This window comes from Danio rerio, chromosome 8, assembly GCF_052040795.2.
Source record: "Danio rerio strain M-AB ecotype USA chromosome 8, GRCz13ab, whole genome shotgun sequence".
Lineage (NCBI taxonomy): Eukaryota > Metazoa > Chordata > Actinopteri > Cypriniformes > Danionidae > Danio > Danio rerio.
The window spans coordinates 47,891,262-47,909,932 of NC_141028.1; the positions used below are offsets into that span (position 1 = coordinate 47,891,262).

General features: G+C 35.4%; 1 protein-coding gene across 1 annotated transcript in view; it reads right to left on the reverse strand.

Annotated features, from left to right (window-relative positions):
• The window catches only part of gfra2a (GDNF family receptor alpha 2a), a 198,718-nt gene that overhangs the window by 125,455 nt on the left and 54,592 nt on the right, over positions 1-18,671 (reverse strand). Inside the window, 1 exon segment of the mRNA NM_001017996.1 lies at positions 16,017-16,103. Within this exon segment, the coding sequence (NP_001017996.1) occupies positions 16,017-16,103 (87 nt within the window).

Here is an 18,671-nt window from a genome sequence, read left to right on the forward strand (position 1 = left end):
AAGTCAGGCATCCTGCTGATTTGATTCAGAAGGGCACTTTTTTTGTCAGACGGCTAACCGGTCAGGTATACATCCGCGCTAAAATATCAAGGTGAAAGTCATCATAGCTCGAGTAGAATATAACCAGCTCCCAACCCAACTTTGATAATAGATTAATGCCAATATTTTTTTCTCGCGATAGCGGCCCACCACTAATATATATGTATATATATGTATATATATATATATATATATATATATATATATATATATATATATATATATATATATATATATATATATATGCAAAACCTTCCTAATTCTAACACAACTTTAATGAAAAACAGCAATATTTTACATTTCTTATTTACATTTTCCCTTATGCATGAAATCATCAATCTTACTCATATACTGGCCCTATTCCCTTTACACAAACATATAAGGATGTGCGTGTGTGTACTGCATGTTCTGTATATAAGCAAAAACCTCATAAAGTCTTGCTTTTATTACTCACACTATTATTACCATCTTCTTCAGCTGGTTGTGACAGTAATGTTGGCCGCGACTATAAGACTGGACCTCCATTAGAGCACAGAGCAGCAAATAAACGCGAGGAATGATTATAGAACAGACCACCATCTTTCAAACTGTCAGTCTGAACGCTGTTTTATTGGCGCAAAAGATTTGATCAAAAGCCAGTGTAAATCTGGAAGCTAGTATGAGTATAATAAAACTGCATGACCGTATTATTCTGAAGCTGCAGAGATTATGGTCCCATGCCACTATAATCTCCTTTCTGCCATTTTGCAACCATTTCAGACACAGTCGCTGAATTTCTTTCAAACGTTTAGGTTTATGGGAATGAAATAGTTACAAAACGTTCACCTATGCTCTTTAATGTTGGACAATGCAGGCATTTCTGAGGTAGTTCTTTGAGAAAAGCACTGCAATGCAGTATATGTTTGTTTTCTGCACTGTTTTATATATCTTTCGAAAGATCAGACTTATTTAACATTCCCTATATGGATCAGACACATGCTTTTGTCATGTGATTTGGTATATCCTATCCACAATGCTGTACAAAACACCTTAATGTATAAGGGGTGTTTATCTCAGTGTAACTTGTACTATAGTTTTATGTATGGTTTGATTGATCATGTCCAATTATATTGCAAACTGTATATTAGGTCACAAGTTACATTGCATCTACATGCCAAATAATTCTCATTAAATATTATAAGTAGATTGTTAGGTTGGGTGTTAGGGTTAGCATAAGTTTACATGTACATGTACTACTTTCTTATAGTCAGTTAAATGTCTGTTAAAGGAGCCAATATCAGCAGATATTAAGCAGACAGTCTACTAATACTAAGTTGGTCCATCAAAATAAAGTGTTATCGTATATAACAGTCATTTTATATCCCATTCTGTACAATAAACAAACATACTATATAGTGCAGTTAAGATAACAACGCTGGTGGATGTACACTTACAAAAGTGTCAATTCTGAAAATAAAAATCTAGTTTGCCTTTTTGTGGCTTTTTAGCACATTCAAGAGAAGAAATTGAAATAGTTGGTCCCACTTTATATTAAGTGTCCCTAACTACTATGTACTTACATCAAACAAATAAATACAATGTACTTACTGTGTTTATAATGTATTTGAGAGCATTTGTGGTGCTTTTGAGTTGGGAAAGAGATTGGGTTATGGACAGGTTTGGTGGCATGGGTAGGTTTAAGGGTGGGTTAAGGTGTAAGGGATGGTCAACAGTGTATTTACAGATGTAATTACAAAAGTTAGTTACAGATGTAATTACATACATGTATTTAATCAAGCATAAGTACACAATAAGCACATGTATTTACACATTAAGTACATTGTAACAAACTATTAATTCCTATGTAAGTACATATTATTTAAGGAAACGTAATATAAAGTGGGACCAAATAGTTTAATAAAAAATTGAAAGGTGTGAGAAAAAAAATAATAATAACAGGTGATTTTTTTACAGACCACTGCACCTGAATGGTTTAAACTACTTTATATGTACAGTTGAAACCAGAAGTTTACATACCCTGTATAAAAAGGCACATAACCATTTAAAAAAGTCAGATGTAATGTGACTAAACTTTTTCTCATTTAGGTAAGTTAGGATTATCAAATTTGTTAACGTAATGCTTAATAGCAGAACAATGAGAGAGATATGTTTTGAGAAATAGTTATAACTTTTCTTGAAAGTCAAGTTTACATACAGTAAGATTATTATGGCTTTGAAAAAGCTCAGATGATGATGTCAAGGTTTTGGAAGTTTCTGATTGGCTAACTGACAACAATTGAGTGGAGGCACAACTGTAGAAAATTATTTAAGGAAAACCTCAAACACACTGTGATATATAGGGGCGGCAGCATCATGTTGTGAAGCTGTTTTGCTGCAGGAGGGACTGGTCCACTTTACAGCATAGATGGCATTTTGAAGAAAGAATATTATGCAGAAATACAAAAGCACCATCTCAAGACACCAGCCAGGAAATTAAAACTTGGCCACAAATGGGTCTTACAAACAGACCATGATCCTAAGCATACTGCCAAACTAGTTATAATGTATTTTAAGGACAGCACAGTAAATGTTTTGGAGTGGCCATCACAAAGCCCTAATCTCAATCTTATAGAAAATTTGTGAGCAGAGTTGAAAAAGCTTGTGCTAGCAAGACAGCCAACAAATTTGACTCAGTTCCACCAGTTCTGTCAGGAGGAATGGGCCAAAACTATTGTGAGAATCTTGTGAAAAGATACCCAAAACATTTGACCAACAATATACTGTTTAAAAGCAAAGCTAAAAAAATACAGAGGAAATGTATGTAAACTTTTGACTGTCTAGAAATTAATGAAAAAAATAATAAAAATAAATAAATAAATCTCTCATTATTCTGGCATTTAGCAAATGTAAATCATTTAGGTAATCCTAGGTAAGGATTAGGTAAGAAGATTCTCCTGTTAATAGAGTCTTTATCAGCCCCTCAAATGACCCATAAATGGAGTCTTAATTAATTTCATAAAAAAGCTGTGTCATATTTCACCTACACTTTTTCACCATGGCTTGATATCTATCCAACTAAACAAAGTGTGTTTGCAGATTGACTGCATTTAGCACAAGACAGAGAAACACCCACCACGGCATATCAACAATTTTGAAGTAGTCAGAGCACAGAGTATATGTGTGAGTGCATTAAAGCAATGCAGTTTAACACCAGCATATTGCTTGATTCTTACCAATGACACACATTTAGTTTTGATTCACACAGTGGCAAAAGCTGAACTATTTTGAAACTTGATCACCGCACGTGTGTATAAACAGCTGACGATGGCAAAGACAAAGCAAAGACAAATGGCAGAGAATTGTGAGCTCACAAACACATTTAAATTCGTAAACAAAGCGGCACACGCTACATGTATAACATGGGTTTAGACGCGATATGTAAATATAAAAAGTTAACCAAATACAGTACAAGCCGCGTAGAGCAGTTACAAGCAACAAAACACAATTAAATACACATGTTGCAAGCTAGAGAAAACAAAGAGGCAACCATTTTGATCACACGTACACTTGTGAAATGGAGAAAAAACTAATCCATGAACTGTGTACTGTAAAGTTTCCTTTAAGCTCTGACAAAGTCCCATACATTAATGGTCTTTTCTGATCCTTCCCTTAACAAACAACTGACAAATCTACTATTGTAAGCATGTAGATTGCTGAAGCACTTGTTAGATAAATGACAGGAACACAGCCCAAAGCTGGGGCTATAATGCTGAGGTATTTTTGCAAAAAAAATAACTTTAACCACTGACTTTTTACAGCTTCATCTTTGGGTAGAGAAAATAACCCTAACTTTCCCTCATACTTCAGAGCACAGCGACTTCGCAACATGATTCAGCTATGTCTTCTTCTTTTATTTGCTTTATATTTTTCTGGGTTTGCATTTGTAACAAATGGATTGGGCTTGAGTTTTGTGTCAACATCACGTCGACATGGCTAAAGATTTGTTACCCTGACGATTCATTTAAACCACTGTCTATGAGTCGACTCTTTTATAGATGAATCAATAGTTTTAAACATGGCACACTTTCAGATTTAAACCTTAGCTGGAAATTTCACTTAACTTAGAGTTGTGTAACACATTGCATGGAAGGTCATTTTCAAAAAAAAATAAAATTAATAGTTGCTCTTGAAAGCAAAGCATACAGTGCAATTCTTCAAGTAGCCCATATTTTGAATATCTATTTTATTTATTTTGCATATCATAGATTATTTGAATACATAACATCTTACTCTATAAAGTTTCCATGAATACATCTCTGACAGAGACTCCCCCTCCCCATCAGCAAATCACTGTATATGTAGAGTTAATAAACATGGTGACATCATCCAAGTCAACCCTGCTCTTATTTTTTTGCTTAAAACTTCTCTCTATTCCTTAGTAAATGCTTGTCTTGGCAGCGTTGTGCTTTGGTTTTTAAGAGAAAATTGTGAACTGTTGCTTTAAAGGAGAGCTCTTAGTGGTACGATGGAATGTTTTGTGAATATGCACCCAGTAGAGCTGCACAATTAAACGAAAAAACATTTCTGATCTCGACCCCCTAAACGATCTTAATCCAGCATTTCTACGATTCTGCATATCATATTTTGGTCACACTTTACAATAAGGTTCATTAGTACATGTTTATTAATGCATTTACTAACATGAACAAACAATGAACAATACATTTACTACTGTATTTGTTCATGTTAGTTAACGTTGGTTAATGAAAATACAGTTTTTTATTATTAGTTCATGTTAACTCATGGTGCATTAACTAATGTTAACAAGCATGGCCTTGCATGTTAATAATGCATTAGTAAATATTCAATTATGATTAATAAATGCTGTACATGTGTTGTTCATGATTAGTTCATGTTAGTAAATGCATTAACTAATGAACCTTATTGTAAAGTGTTACCCATATTTTCAAGTTCAGGAGAGAAGAAATGGCGGCTGCACGAGTCTTTTCATTGTTTCAAACACGTTGCTCAGTGACATGGACACCTTCAAATGATGTTGAATGAGTCACATACTGTATTTATAAGGTATAATTCACCTAAAAATGTCAATTTTTGTCGTCATATAATGATGTTTTCGCGGCCGGGAAATCACATTTGACGTGAGCTGCTGACCGTGAGCTGTTAGAGAGGAAGGGAGCGCACCCTACTTAATGATAGACGCACGCGCGCCTACTTTAGTGAACAGAATTTGCATATGCTGTAACAGGTAATACAGTTATAAATAATATTCAGTTTGTGGCACTGTGATTGTTTGGGAGCCGTGAGCGAAGTATGAACCGCACTTAGCAGTCAAAATGAAACCGAAAGTGTGCACTTCATTTAAAGGATCAAATCGCATTTTAGAGTTATGATTACGACAAGCATTTGATATGTGTTTTCTTTCATAGCGAACAGAGTTGGGCATGAAAATAAATATTTATAGTGTCAGTATACCTACTCTAGCCTATCTGCTGTTCAATATAATTTAATACTGACAAATGTCTGATTTTACCAGTATGCAATCTCAAACATAATAATTTAACATCAGAATTATTATAAGTAGAATATAATTATTTATAGAAACCAGTAGACCTAAACATAATATTATTATTGATGTTTTGCCATAAGGCGAGGCAGTGGTGCAGTATGTAGTGCTGTCGCCTCACAGCAAGAAGGTCGCTGGTTTGAACCTCGGCTCAGTTGGCGTTTCTGTGTGGAGTTTGCATTTTCTCCCTGCCTTCGCGTGGGTTTCCTCCGGATGCTCCAGTTTCCTCCACAGTCCAAAGACATGTGGTACAGGTGAATTGGGTAGGCTAAAATGTCCATAGTGTATGAGTGTGTGTATGTAAATTTGTGTGTGCATGTTTCCCAGAGATGGGTTGCGGTTGGAAGGGCATCCGCTGCGTAAAAAACTTGCTGGATAAGTTGGCGGTTCATTCCGCTGTGGCGACCCCGGATTAAAAAAAGGGACTAAGCCGACAAGAAAATGAATGAATGAATGTTTTGCCATATGTTTGTTTTTACCATACCTTTATTTTACATCAACAGAATCGTGAGAAAATTGTGATCTTTATTTTAAGCAAAAGAATCGTGATTCTCATTTTAGCCAGAATCGTGCAGCTCTAGCACCCAGATTTTGTTCTTGTAATTGTGCCATCTATCTGTTGTATATAAGACCATATCTTACTTGTTGGACACATTTGTCACTTTACTCTGTAAACCCTGATTTGACTTTATATCTCACATATATATATTCATCCTCAATTCTAATGCTAACACGCAGTGAATTCCCTTGAGTGCGTTTTAAAGTTTTTACTCTGCTATACTGTCCGCTTACTGGCTGTGGAGAAGCATAATGGTGCTTCCAGTGATATATGAATCCAGCGTTGTGTATCACAGCAGCCGGAGCACAAAGAGATCACAATTAATGTTGCCCGATCCTAAATATGGCACATGCACAGGACTGTTCCACTTCCAGAATGGGCAAGATTCCCACTTGGGAGTGGAAACGGCTTGAGCGGGTCCGCTGGTTTTACCCTCAATATGTCAGTGCTGGTGTTGCGGTCCGCTTGTTCTTTTCACTTTCAGTAGTAAATGAACAGACACAGCTGGTCTATAATAATGACTTGACCTGTCACATCAAATCAAACGGTGCCATCTCAATCTGCGAGTGTAGTGAGCAAGATGTAACGAGCCCTTCCTTTTTGTCTGAAAGTATCTTAAAGGTTTCATTACAGTTTTTGGATTGCTGTAAGAACAACTCTTGAGTTGTTTTGAAGAAAAAATGTAATCTAAAAAAAATAGTTTGAAAAAACATGATGCTGTGTAGATAAAAATGGAGTGTATATTGATATTTCAGTTCATTCAATATTACATTTAGTTTTGTTTCCTTTTTTCACACTTAGATATTGCTTGACAACTGTAAGCAGGTTTGGCATGCTGTCCCGGGAGAGAACCCTGAGGTCGGAGATAGTTGAGCCCAGGGCTCCCGCCAGGTCCATAGAGCATGTGAGTGGAGTACGAGATCAGGTGGTTCTCGAGAGCTCCCCTTTTTTGTAAAGGAGAAAAGGAGGAGAAAGGGGGTGGATGGGGGGGTTTCTTCGGAAAACGGAGATAAGGGAGTAATATCTAGCTAGGCTACTTATAGTGAGTTAGGATAGATCTGATTGGCTAACTAATGAGTGTAGATAGGTGGCCAGCTGCAGTCAATTATATCACGTGCTCCTCTCGAAATTAGTTTAAAATCTTCACTTAATTATGTTGCTTTACTCCACCCATTGTATTGCATTTTAGATGGAAATGAATATCGGGTTGATGTCAGAACCCTACGTCAGACCGACATCAGTCTCTAGTGTCGGACAGATTTTGATCACTTTCCATCGCAACCTAAAAAACAACCAAATATCAATGATGGATGATGTTACAGCTTGGCGTTGAGTGGATGTTACCACTATGACATCTATCGGATGTTGGATTTTAGTTATCATACCGGACAAATAAATGTTAGCATTAGGGATGTCACAATACTGGAATTCGGTATCAATCGATGCTGAAGTTTTAAAAAATATACATTTCCCGCTAACATTTGAGCGCTGATTTGCAACTGTGTTCATCTGCTCAATGGAAATGATTGTGATTGGGCATGAAGGTCATCGGTTCACAGAACTCACCACTGTTTACTGTGTGTAACCACAGATACAGGGACAGCGGAGTGTTTTAAAGTGGCATCGATCAGCTGGATTGTCTGTAAGCTGACATACGAGCAATCCGATAATGAATTGCGACTTTAAAACGATCCAGTGTCCCTTTATCTGTGGTTACATGCAGTAAACAGCAGTGAGTTTGGTGAACTGATGACCTTCACAGACAATCAAAGTAATTTCTTTTGTGCATGTGAACACAACGACAAATCAGCGCTGTTTAGGTACGTGCTTAATATCGCTTAAATGTTAGCGGAAAATGGACGTTTTTAAAATTTCAGATTCGATTGGTATCGAATTCCAGTATCGTGCAACCCTAGTCAGCATTTGACGTCAATGTGACGTTGGTTTAAGATGTTGGCTCAAAATTGGACTTTGGTTACTTTCTGACACATCCTGAAATCAATAAAATATCATTGTCATTGGACGTCATTATTCAACATCAGGATAGCATTTTTCTTAGATGCTGGCTAGACATTTAATTTTGGTCACCTGACATTACAACCTAAATCCAACCTATTATTATGTCTTATGATGTTGTGTGCCTGATGGGCTTGTCTTTTTTGTATTGATTGATTGATTGTCATCGTTTTGGAGGTTAAAAGTGCAGTAGATAATCTGCCAAAATGCTAACCTGTTAGCATAATAGCTCTGAAACACAGTCTCTCCCCTGCCATCTAAAGCCAAGCCTCCTGAAACATGAATACGCACATCTTAAAAATTATAGTAGACAACACACTAGATCATGTCATTCGCCAGTTAGAAAACTGTATTATATCTAGCACGTTTTTAGTTGTGTAGTTAGAAAGCAAAACTAGTCATACTATGCAATATTTCATGCATACAAAGATCGCTGGTGTCACTTTTTCATGCACTTGTCCTAAAGTGACTACTGTATGCTTAGGAGTTGGCCGAATACGTGCAGGAATTACACTTATTACTAAGCCATACTTATTTCTAAGACATGCTATTTCAGACCGAATATCCCTGCTGAAAAATCCAGCTTAAACCAGCCTAGGCTGGTTGGCTGGTTGGCTGGTTTTAGCTGGTCGACCAGGCTGGTTTTAGAGGAGTTTTGGCCATTTCCAGGCTGGTTTCCAGCCATTTCGTGCCTGGTCTTAGCTGGTCAGGCTGAAACCAGCCAACCATCCTAGGCTGGTTTAAGCTGTTTTTTTCAGTAGGGATTCAAAGTAGCATTTTAAACAATATAGGGAGCGCGTCATAGGTTGTTATTATTCAAAGATGAACCAATGTGAATATAAAACCAACTTCACCTCAGTAAAGCAGGCTAGACGGAATAACGCTATTATCTTATGTTTTGTTGTTAAACTAAATAAAAATCATCATTAACGATGCTATAAAAGGTCCCTTATTACCCTCATAGTTACATCAATCTTTCACTGGAAGATTTCAGTGGCTGAACAACACTTCCGTGAATATAACCCATTCACAACACAACAAAATCTTCAGCCATAGTGTCATCCTTCCTCCAGTGTGCAAAAGTAACTCCAATATTAATTCAGGATTTTAAAAAGTTTTGATTCAGCATTTGATTTTTACCACAATGACTGTCTCGTGTGGACATGAATGTGGGGTGCGTGTGCATGTAAACAACAGATCTGCATGAACAGCGGTGCGCAGTTGTACAAATTTACATTTGCTGGGTGACAGTTTGGGCTACTTAACAGAGTTATGGGAATTATTGGCCCGCAATTTTTAATTGGATGATTTTTTTTTTGTCTTATACTTTACCAAGAATATAAAAACACATATAAAAACATTAAGATCATTTACTTTAATCATTACTAGCATAATATAAAGAGTCTTTCAACCAGCACAACTAAAATGTATCTGAAGACAATCACCTACTGCACCTTTAATACAAACAGCATAATATTTTGCCAAAACTTGTTTTATTGAAATTCTAATAATTCACCCGCATTTCCTTTCACAAACCTATTTTACACTAATTGCAAAAACAGATACTCAAGAATTTAAGGACAAAAATCCCCCACTAAAATTAATTAATTCAAATAGTGTCATTAAAATTATGTTGGAGTGTTGGACAGACACCAATATATCCAAATATGCTGCTCCTATCTGAAAGACCATAAACAATACAGGCAACGTTTAAAGTATAAACTTGTTCACACACATACATATTCAAACATAGTTGCATCCAAAAACGTGAGACACAACACTATTATTATTATTGATATTATTATTATTATTATTATTATTATTATTATTATTAGTGGATATGACAGAGGAGAGTGGAGAAAGGAATATGTGGAGAGCAAAAAGAGAGGGAAGGTTCAGCAAAAGACCTTGAGCCAAAAATAAAATTGCGGTCTCACTGGACCACACTGGACTTCTCCCCATAGATAGTGCTCATGCAACAAGTTTCGGAGTTCGCTGCATTGCAAAGTCCAAGCTTAGTGAACTCTGACCTGCGAAATTGCATCACTTGACTGCATGACACCAACCAGGTTCAAAACATGACCTCTCTGGGCAGAAATTTTAAATATGGACCAATCACTCACTTTTTAAATGTCTAATCATCTTGTTTAAATGTGCCACTTTTTGCAGTGCCTTACCACAGACTTTTGCAAGCTCAACTGTGACCGCAGCTTAAAACTTGTGTTGCCGTGAGCACCACAGTGCAATTAGTCAGCAAGCTTAACCACGAGACTACTGGCACCATCACCCCCCCCCCCCCCTCCTTTTTTTTAAAGCAGTGTGGAATGCAAGGATCCTGAGATGCTCTTTTTGAGATGTGATGTAAAATACAAATATTTTACTCTCCAGAGATATTCAGTGACAGACATTTTCATTTTTTTAAGAAACAAGGTTTTATAATGTTATACTATTCAGTGCATTGCCTCAAGAAAGTTCTAAAGTCTTTGAGGCAGCATTCCATGGTGAGAAGACATCAAGCCATATCTGAATCCAAATTTGGCTTCACTTTCTGTCTCTGGAGGTACCTTCTTCTGATCAAAGCAGCATAGATGTGTCCTTTGCTGCCTTTGATATACCAGAATCTTGTGTGTTCCATTCATGATCGCTGAGCTAAAAAAATAAACACTGCCTCAAAGTGCCGTGTGGGTATTATTGTGTGTGTAAACATACGTTTTTGACATTTTCTTTCACTTTTGATAGCATTTCTAGTGGACTAGTGAGCAACGATTGCTTTAGTTTTCACTGAAGCTCTCTGAATTTTGTTGTACATGATTAAATTGTCATGCTGTCTCAGAAGTCTGTCTAAAATCAGTTTTAAGAGGTGCCTTTGTGTGCCTTTACAAACGCAGTAACTGTTTTCAGACATAGCCAATATGTGTCTCCTTTGCAATGTCGCCTTCAAATAAAACTGCAGCAACGCTTGCCCTACGATTGGTTGGTCTACTGCTTTGGAACTGACATTGATGAATTAAAAGTAATTATTTTAACTTGACATATCAGGCGCTAATGTGTTACCATAGGTGCTGCAAAAAATGAGACAAGAGCATAACATCAAATGCATAATACTATCTATCAATTGCATTAACATTAAACAAATATGAAAAATAGAGCATTAAAATAAAAAATGCATTTTGTGTGAATGGCCCCTAATATGGCCACTCTTAACACTTCTGGTGAAACAAAAAAAAAGTCAATGTGGTATATATAGGATACAATGAAGCCTTTATTTTTTTTATAATTTTACTCATAGTGTGTGTTAGTATGTGCAAGCTGCATGCACAATGACGAGTGGCCAGTGTTGAGAAAGTCAAATTACTGACTACTGCTGGAAAGTTGTAATCTGATTACATTTCTAATTACTTTATGCAAAAAGTAATCAGATTACTAATTACTTTACTTTTGAAGTCACATTTAAAACATTACATTTACCTATAAACAATAAAAATAAACTGCAGCTCTTTCAGTGATTTAATAATCACTGAAAAAAAAAAAACATTGCAATTGGTTGATCACTGCAGCTTGACATATTCAAAAGACTTATATACCTTTTTTTTTTTTTTACACTATGAAGAATACTGGATACCAGTAACCACTCACATCCATAGCATGAAAAAGCACTTCCGTATTTGGGTTTCTTTGTTTGTCTAAGGTTAATAGTCTACTGAAATGTCTATATTCCTTACAAAGTATGAAGCTGTTGAAGCTACTTGTCGTGTGACGCACTGTTTTTAACTGGTGCCCCTAGAAAATGCAAGCATGCACAACATTCTTTACAAATGAATTTATTTTTCTTTTTAAAATATTTCCCAAATGAAGTTTAACAGAGCAAATAAATTTTCTTTTTAAAGTCTTTTAATATTTTTTTCTTCTGAAGAAAGTCTTATTTGTTTTATTTCGCATGCGCATGTTTTAATTAATTTTTTTACAAAACATTTTAAGGTCAAAATTAAAAGCCCCTTTAAGCTATTTTTTTATTTGATAGTCTATGGAACAAACCATCATTATACAATAACTTGCCTAATTACCCTTACCTGCATAGTTAACCTATTTAACCTAGTTAAATCGTTAAATATCACTTTAAGCTGTATAGAAGTGTCTAGAAAACTATCTAGTAAAATCGTCACCTCTGAATTATGAGGTTGTATCTGACATTTTTGGGCAAAATTGAGTTATTGACATAATCTTATTAAATGACAACTTGTTTACATTATGGGAATTTTTTTTTAAGTTGTTTACATTTTAAGACATTTAAAAAAATAATAATGAATTAATAAATAAAAATAATGTTACACACATACTGTCTGCAATGGAATGCAAAAACTTTGAAGCTCAATATCTTGAAATCATTCAGAAAGCAGATAGAACCTTATAATTCCAAGGTGACAAAATATCATTTATTGTCATCATGGCAAAGATAAAATAAATCAGTTAATAAAGATGAGTTATTAAAACTATAATGTTTAGAAATTTGTTAAAAAAATCTTCTCTTCATTAAAAAGAAATTGGGGAAAAAATAAACAGGAGGGCTAATCATTGAGGGGCTGGCTAATAATTCTAACTCCAACTGTATCTGCCAAAGCCGCACACCTCCATTGGAAATAACAAACCTGCGTGTGCGAAAGATGTGATATGTGAATGGCCCCATAAGTGGCTACACTTCTTTTTACATTCAGAAGATACCTTCACTTCCAATCCTGCACAAACATATTTTTTTTCACAGCAATATTTTTGTTTATACCCTTAATAAATCAAAGTAATGTCCGTACTTGAAGAAGCAAGCACTCTCAACAGCAATCATTTCACCTCACGTTTTCCAGCAATTTAAAGTGCATGCTTATTAACTGACATTGCAGCAGAATATGGTATTTAAAAGAAACATTTTTTTTTCTAAAAACTATATTTGTAAAGTAATGCAATTACACTGACTTTAGTAACTGTAATCAAACTACATCAATTGAAAATGTAATTTGTTACATTGCGCTCCCCAAAAAATGTAATTAGAATACAGTAATGCGTTACTGTGGAACGTGTTACACCTAATGCCGAGTTCAGACTGCATGATTTTCAAAGTAGTTGTGTCATGGATGTTTTTACACTGTATGACCATCTGGTGTAGCGTTCCGTCAGTGCTGTGTTTACACTGCAAGATGGATTAAAGACAGGAGATTTCACACTGCATGACATATATAGAAAGAATATTGATATGGAAACAAAGCAAAGTCACTTAATATATCTTTTATCTATTAACTACATAATGAGAAAGAGATCTTTAGTGGAGTAGAAAATGTACGTATTTTGCTCACCTGGCTTTAAAGGGAAGTAGCAATTTCTCTCAAACTTTTTTTCTTTTTCGAGCCAGCTATGCTATTGCTTAGTTGACTTGTCAAACAGACACAGGTGTGCCAGACAAATTTACACAAGTTGTTCCTCCATTTCTTGGGTCTAAATAGACCGAAAATAAGCGCTTTTAATACATATTAAGCACTTCTACCCCAGCCTCCCGCTGGCCTGCGGATACCCATACTAGTGGATGCTGCTCTCTTATTGGTTGTAGGTCGTTGCCGATGTTATTTTCAATCAGAACACTTTTCACACAGCATGATTTAAAATCACAGACAGATCTATCTATTTAGCGTGCCAAATATCTCACGGGTATCGCAACTCATTCTCTCAGATTGCGTCTTTGATAGTGCACCGATTTGCCTGTGATTTCAGGCATTTGTCGCCAATTTCTCAAAACCTGTTGCCGAGTCAAATTCGGGGCTAAAATCATGCAGTGCATAACTCTGTGAGTGGCACAACCAAATATTGCATATAGAGAATATAAATGTTTTATTCTAAACTTGTTTGTTGACTATGTACAACTATATTATAAACCAAATCTGCATCCAGCAGCTCATATGGTGTGATCATACCAATCAGATATTTGAGGTCAGGTTTAATTTTAGCAGTGGCGGCAATTCAGAAGGCTAGCATTTTAACACAGTTGTTTTTTTTTTTTTGGTAGGCTAGGCTTAATTTTATTAAAGTAATAAAATAAATGTTCAGTGTAAAGAAAGAGAAAGAGGTGTGAAAAGTAGCACCCCATGACATCCTGCTATGCAGCCATTTCAAGTTATAACACGTTTTAAATGCTTTAGCATGTTGGCTTTAAAGATGATTGACCTATAAAATAATAATAGGCTAAAAACAATAGGATAAGAATGTGGTGGATTTTTAAGTGAAGTTTATTTCTAAACTATTTTCGAGAGGATCCGATGCTTATGATTGACCACGAGTGATGCCGCATATGATTCACCAATTGGATGATTCTTAACTCACTGTAAATAACCACAATCATACTTCTGTTACCTTTATCTTAAAAAAATCCCCCATTCCACAGCTAATCCTCCTCCCTTTTCCTTGATAGGGTGGCATGGCGGCCCACTGGTTAACACTGTTGCCTCACAGCAAGAATGTCACTGATTCAAGTCCTCACTAGGCCAGTCAATGTGTCTGTGCAGAGTTTACATGTTCTCCCTATACTCGCCTGGGTTTACCCTAGTTCTCCAGCTTCCTCCCACAGTCCAAAGACATGCAACAGGTGAATTGACCAAACCAAATTGCCAGGAGTATATCTTTCCATAGCAATCCCTAATTTGTCATTAGCCATGACTAAGCAGGTGAGTTTTCGAGAGCAACCTGAGCTCAAACTCCCATTTGGCCCTGCAAATGGGTGGGAGCCCCAGGCTTGAAAATTTTATAAGCTCAGGGCTCTCTCCCAGGTCAGCATGCTAAATAGGCCTTATAATCAATCATCAGCTAAGTGAACTCTTGTAAGCAAAAAAAAACAAAAAAAATGCCTGATGCCTATTTGTTGTTGGTCAATCCAAAAACTATTTGAAAACACAAGAATGTGAACAAATGATAAATGAACGTTCACTTTTGGGTGAACTATCCCTTCAGTTTATCCCAAACTAATTTTCTCCTTTTATGTTGTCATATTTAATCAACCGAAGATGTAATAGCCATAACAAAACATAAAATTATACAACACAGACATTAAATCCTACTTAACTCACCTCTCAAAAAATGACACAATCACTTAATGTTTACAAGGCCAGCTAATGGAGGCTGTTTGTGTTTCCACATTTCCCGGCTGCTCTGTTTTTCTTTAGCGTAAAGAAAGAAAGAAACTATGCAAACTTCAAACCTCAGCTGCTACTCACAGCAGGCCTTTCAAGACACAAAAATTGTATTATGCAAAAAAATAAATAAATAAATGTCAAGAAGATGGATCTGACAACCCCTCTGAATGCACTACTTTCATGAGATTTGTCGTTCACTGGCTATTTCGCTCTTTTGGATCAGAATAAAAATGAGTTATTCTAGTTGTTCCAGGCTCTGCGAGGCTGTGATAATGGATTGGAGGCAATATTTCTGTCCTCTACCGTCTGTAATGACTGCTGTCAGTGAATTAAACATTAGACTTAACTCATGCCAAGGTGACAAATGTCTAGAATGGTTTTTATTCCAGTGAAATAACCACTTATCCATGCTTCTCTTTTTCCTAGAAAGGAAAGTTAGCAATTCATCTTCATTTCTCCTTCTACAATGCTGGTAATTTGTAAATAGAAAACTTTAGGATGAATACTTTAGTCTTTAATTAGTGTGGTGTGTATTGGAACATTATAATTATTCATGTAGTGCTTGCTTTTCTGAGTTTAAAATACAATAGTGGAATTAAAAGGAGATATTATTAATAGTACATTCCCAGAATGAACACAATACAAATAAACTGTATTGAAAATGCTGCTTTACCTGAGATGATTGACGCCAGGCGAAATGCATCTGAATGTCGGTGAGGCGTCATGGGTTCATAAGGAGATGGCTCATAAAAGTCTTCACCTAAAAAGAAACAATACAAACTATTAAGATACATATTAAGAACCAACAAACTGTACTAATCTCTTCTTTTTTTAAATGCACTATGCATCAATAAACATTTCATTTGCTAGCCAGTGTTTTGCTAGTTACTGAAGAATAGTAACTAGTTACAATTACTAGTTACTTCAATGAAAAAGTAACTCAATTGTTTTATTGATTACTTACACTAAAAAGTAATGCATTACTGTTAAAAGTAATTTTTGAGTTACTTGTGCCCATTAATGCCCACATAATGGCACTTATGTGCTGCATGGAGAATATACTGTTGATCAACTTCACAGTTTGAATTCATTTGCATTCTCACAACTAAACACTAATTTATTTAAGTCAGGCAGTATAAAAAAATGAAAATATCACAAGGTGATAAGCCAACTGAAAAATATATTCTAGCAGAAACTAAAGCTACTTTAGCGTCATAATGGTTTGCATTAAACCTTTAAACATGTTCCTTCACTACTTGAGTAGCTATGAAACTAGCAACAATATAAAACTATCACAAAACCTACATAACAAACAAAACAAAAACAAAACAGCTAACCACTATTTCAAACTAACCACAAATTAAATGTGGTATGTCAGCAACTTAAAGTAAGCTATGTTTATTCAAAGTGCTACATCTGCGGTAGTATAACAGCTTTAAGATTTCATTTAACAATAAAAACAAAAAAAAATCAAAGCATTTTTCTGAGCAATACAACACCATACATTTTAAATAATGTGAAATATAACAGAAATGTGTCACTGTGTCTACTAAACTAATCAAATGTGTTATACAGATAACAAATGTGTGCTTATTTGTTTGAAACAACAAACATACACTGAAAAAAAAAAAAAAAAAAAGTTGAGTTAACCTCATTTTAAAGCAACCGCCTGCAAATAAAGAGTTTATTAAACTTTAGTCGTTGAAATTGTGCCAAATAATTTTTTAAGTTGATTGAAAAGGCTGCTTTCCCAGAGATGGGTTGTGGCTGGAAGGGCATCCACTGCATAAAAACGTGCTGTATAAGTTGGCGGTTCATTCCCTGGTGGCGACTCCGGATTAATAAAGGGACTAAACTGAAAAGAAAATGAATGAATGAATGAATGAAAAGGCTGCTTTAAGTCAAGTATACTTTACTGAATAATTTGGCACAACTTTAACCACTGAAGCTTAATAAACTCAAAATTTCTTTGCAGCCAGTTGCTTTAAAATTTTGAGTTAACTCAACTTTTTTTTTTTTTTTTTTTACAGTGGTAAATGCTCAAGTAAAGAAATCAAAATTCAAAGTCTACTCAACATTTTTTTTTTACTTTCATTAAACAGACAGTTCCAAACTTGCAGTAAATAGTTTTTTATTAGTAAATTTAACTCAAAAATATGTCCACCTTACTTACAATGTTAAACTGAGTTAACCGTTTGTAAATTAGATTTTTTACAGTGCAGTAGAATTAGTAATAGTAATTAATAACATTAATGTTAATATTCTCTCGTGCTTGCATTCGGTCTGTCCCTTGCACGCAAACTCAGCCTACCTCGCGTGCATTCAGTCTCTCTTGCGCGCACACTTGGCCTACCTCGCGCAAAATTCAGTCTCTCTTATGCGCACACTTGCCCTCTCTCTGTAAGAATTCATTAAGCTGCATTCCTCCTCCTAACCAGGAGGTGCTCCTGACGTTTCACACACCAGTATCCAGTTTCTACGCATCCTCCAGAACATTGGATGGCACCACTTTCCCGCCATCTGCTGTGTGCCACCACTCAATCCAGATTAGCAACACTTGTGTTTTGCCCTATAAAAGTCTATGTGTAACAATCTAGTGTGTTCAGTCTTCACCCATTATGGCCCGGTGTTCTCCTGATTCTCTTGAAAAGCTAATTAACGCTTTATTGTTGTGTTTTTTGAGCCTTATGCCTGATTTGTATTGCCTGTTTACTACGAGCCAGGCTTCAGTCATTTCTGTTGTATTTTATATTCTATTTTTCAAGTAATGATCATTTGTTTATTTTTTCTGAAACTAAAAGCTCAGCTGGGAAAAGCCCCAGCTTTAAGTCCAAGAGTTGAATTGAAGGTTCAATCCTCACCTAAACCAATACATTACACTCTCGTATGCACAACTTCAATCTATCATCAGATGTCCTAAGTTTGTTTATACAGAATATGTTTTTATTTTTGACCGTAAAAATGTACTAGCCACTGATTGATTTTATGACTCGCCAAATAACGACCATGGTTTTATCTAAAAAGATATATATATTCATTAATGTTGTACTGAAAAAGAAATAAATAAAACATATTAAACACATTCAGCATGAGTAAACTGACAGTACTTATTATTATTATTATTATTATTATTATTATTATTATTATTATTATTACTATTATTATTGTTTATTTATTATTATTATTATTATTTTTAACTTTTGGGTGAACTAGCCCTCTAACTCTTAACCTAGTGCAGACTAACTATGCTATTTAACTGGCTGTGGACACTACATGGTGAAAAGATGTTCTGTTACTCTTGAACAAAGTTAAGATTACATTAAAAAAC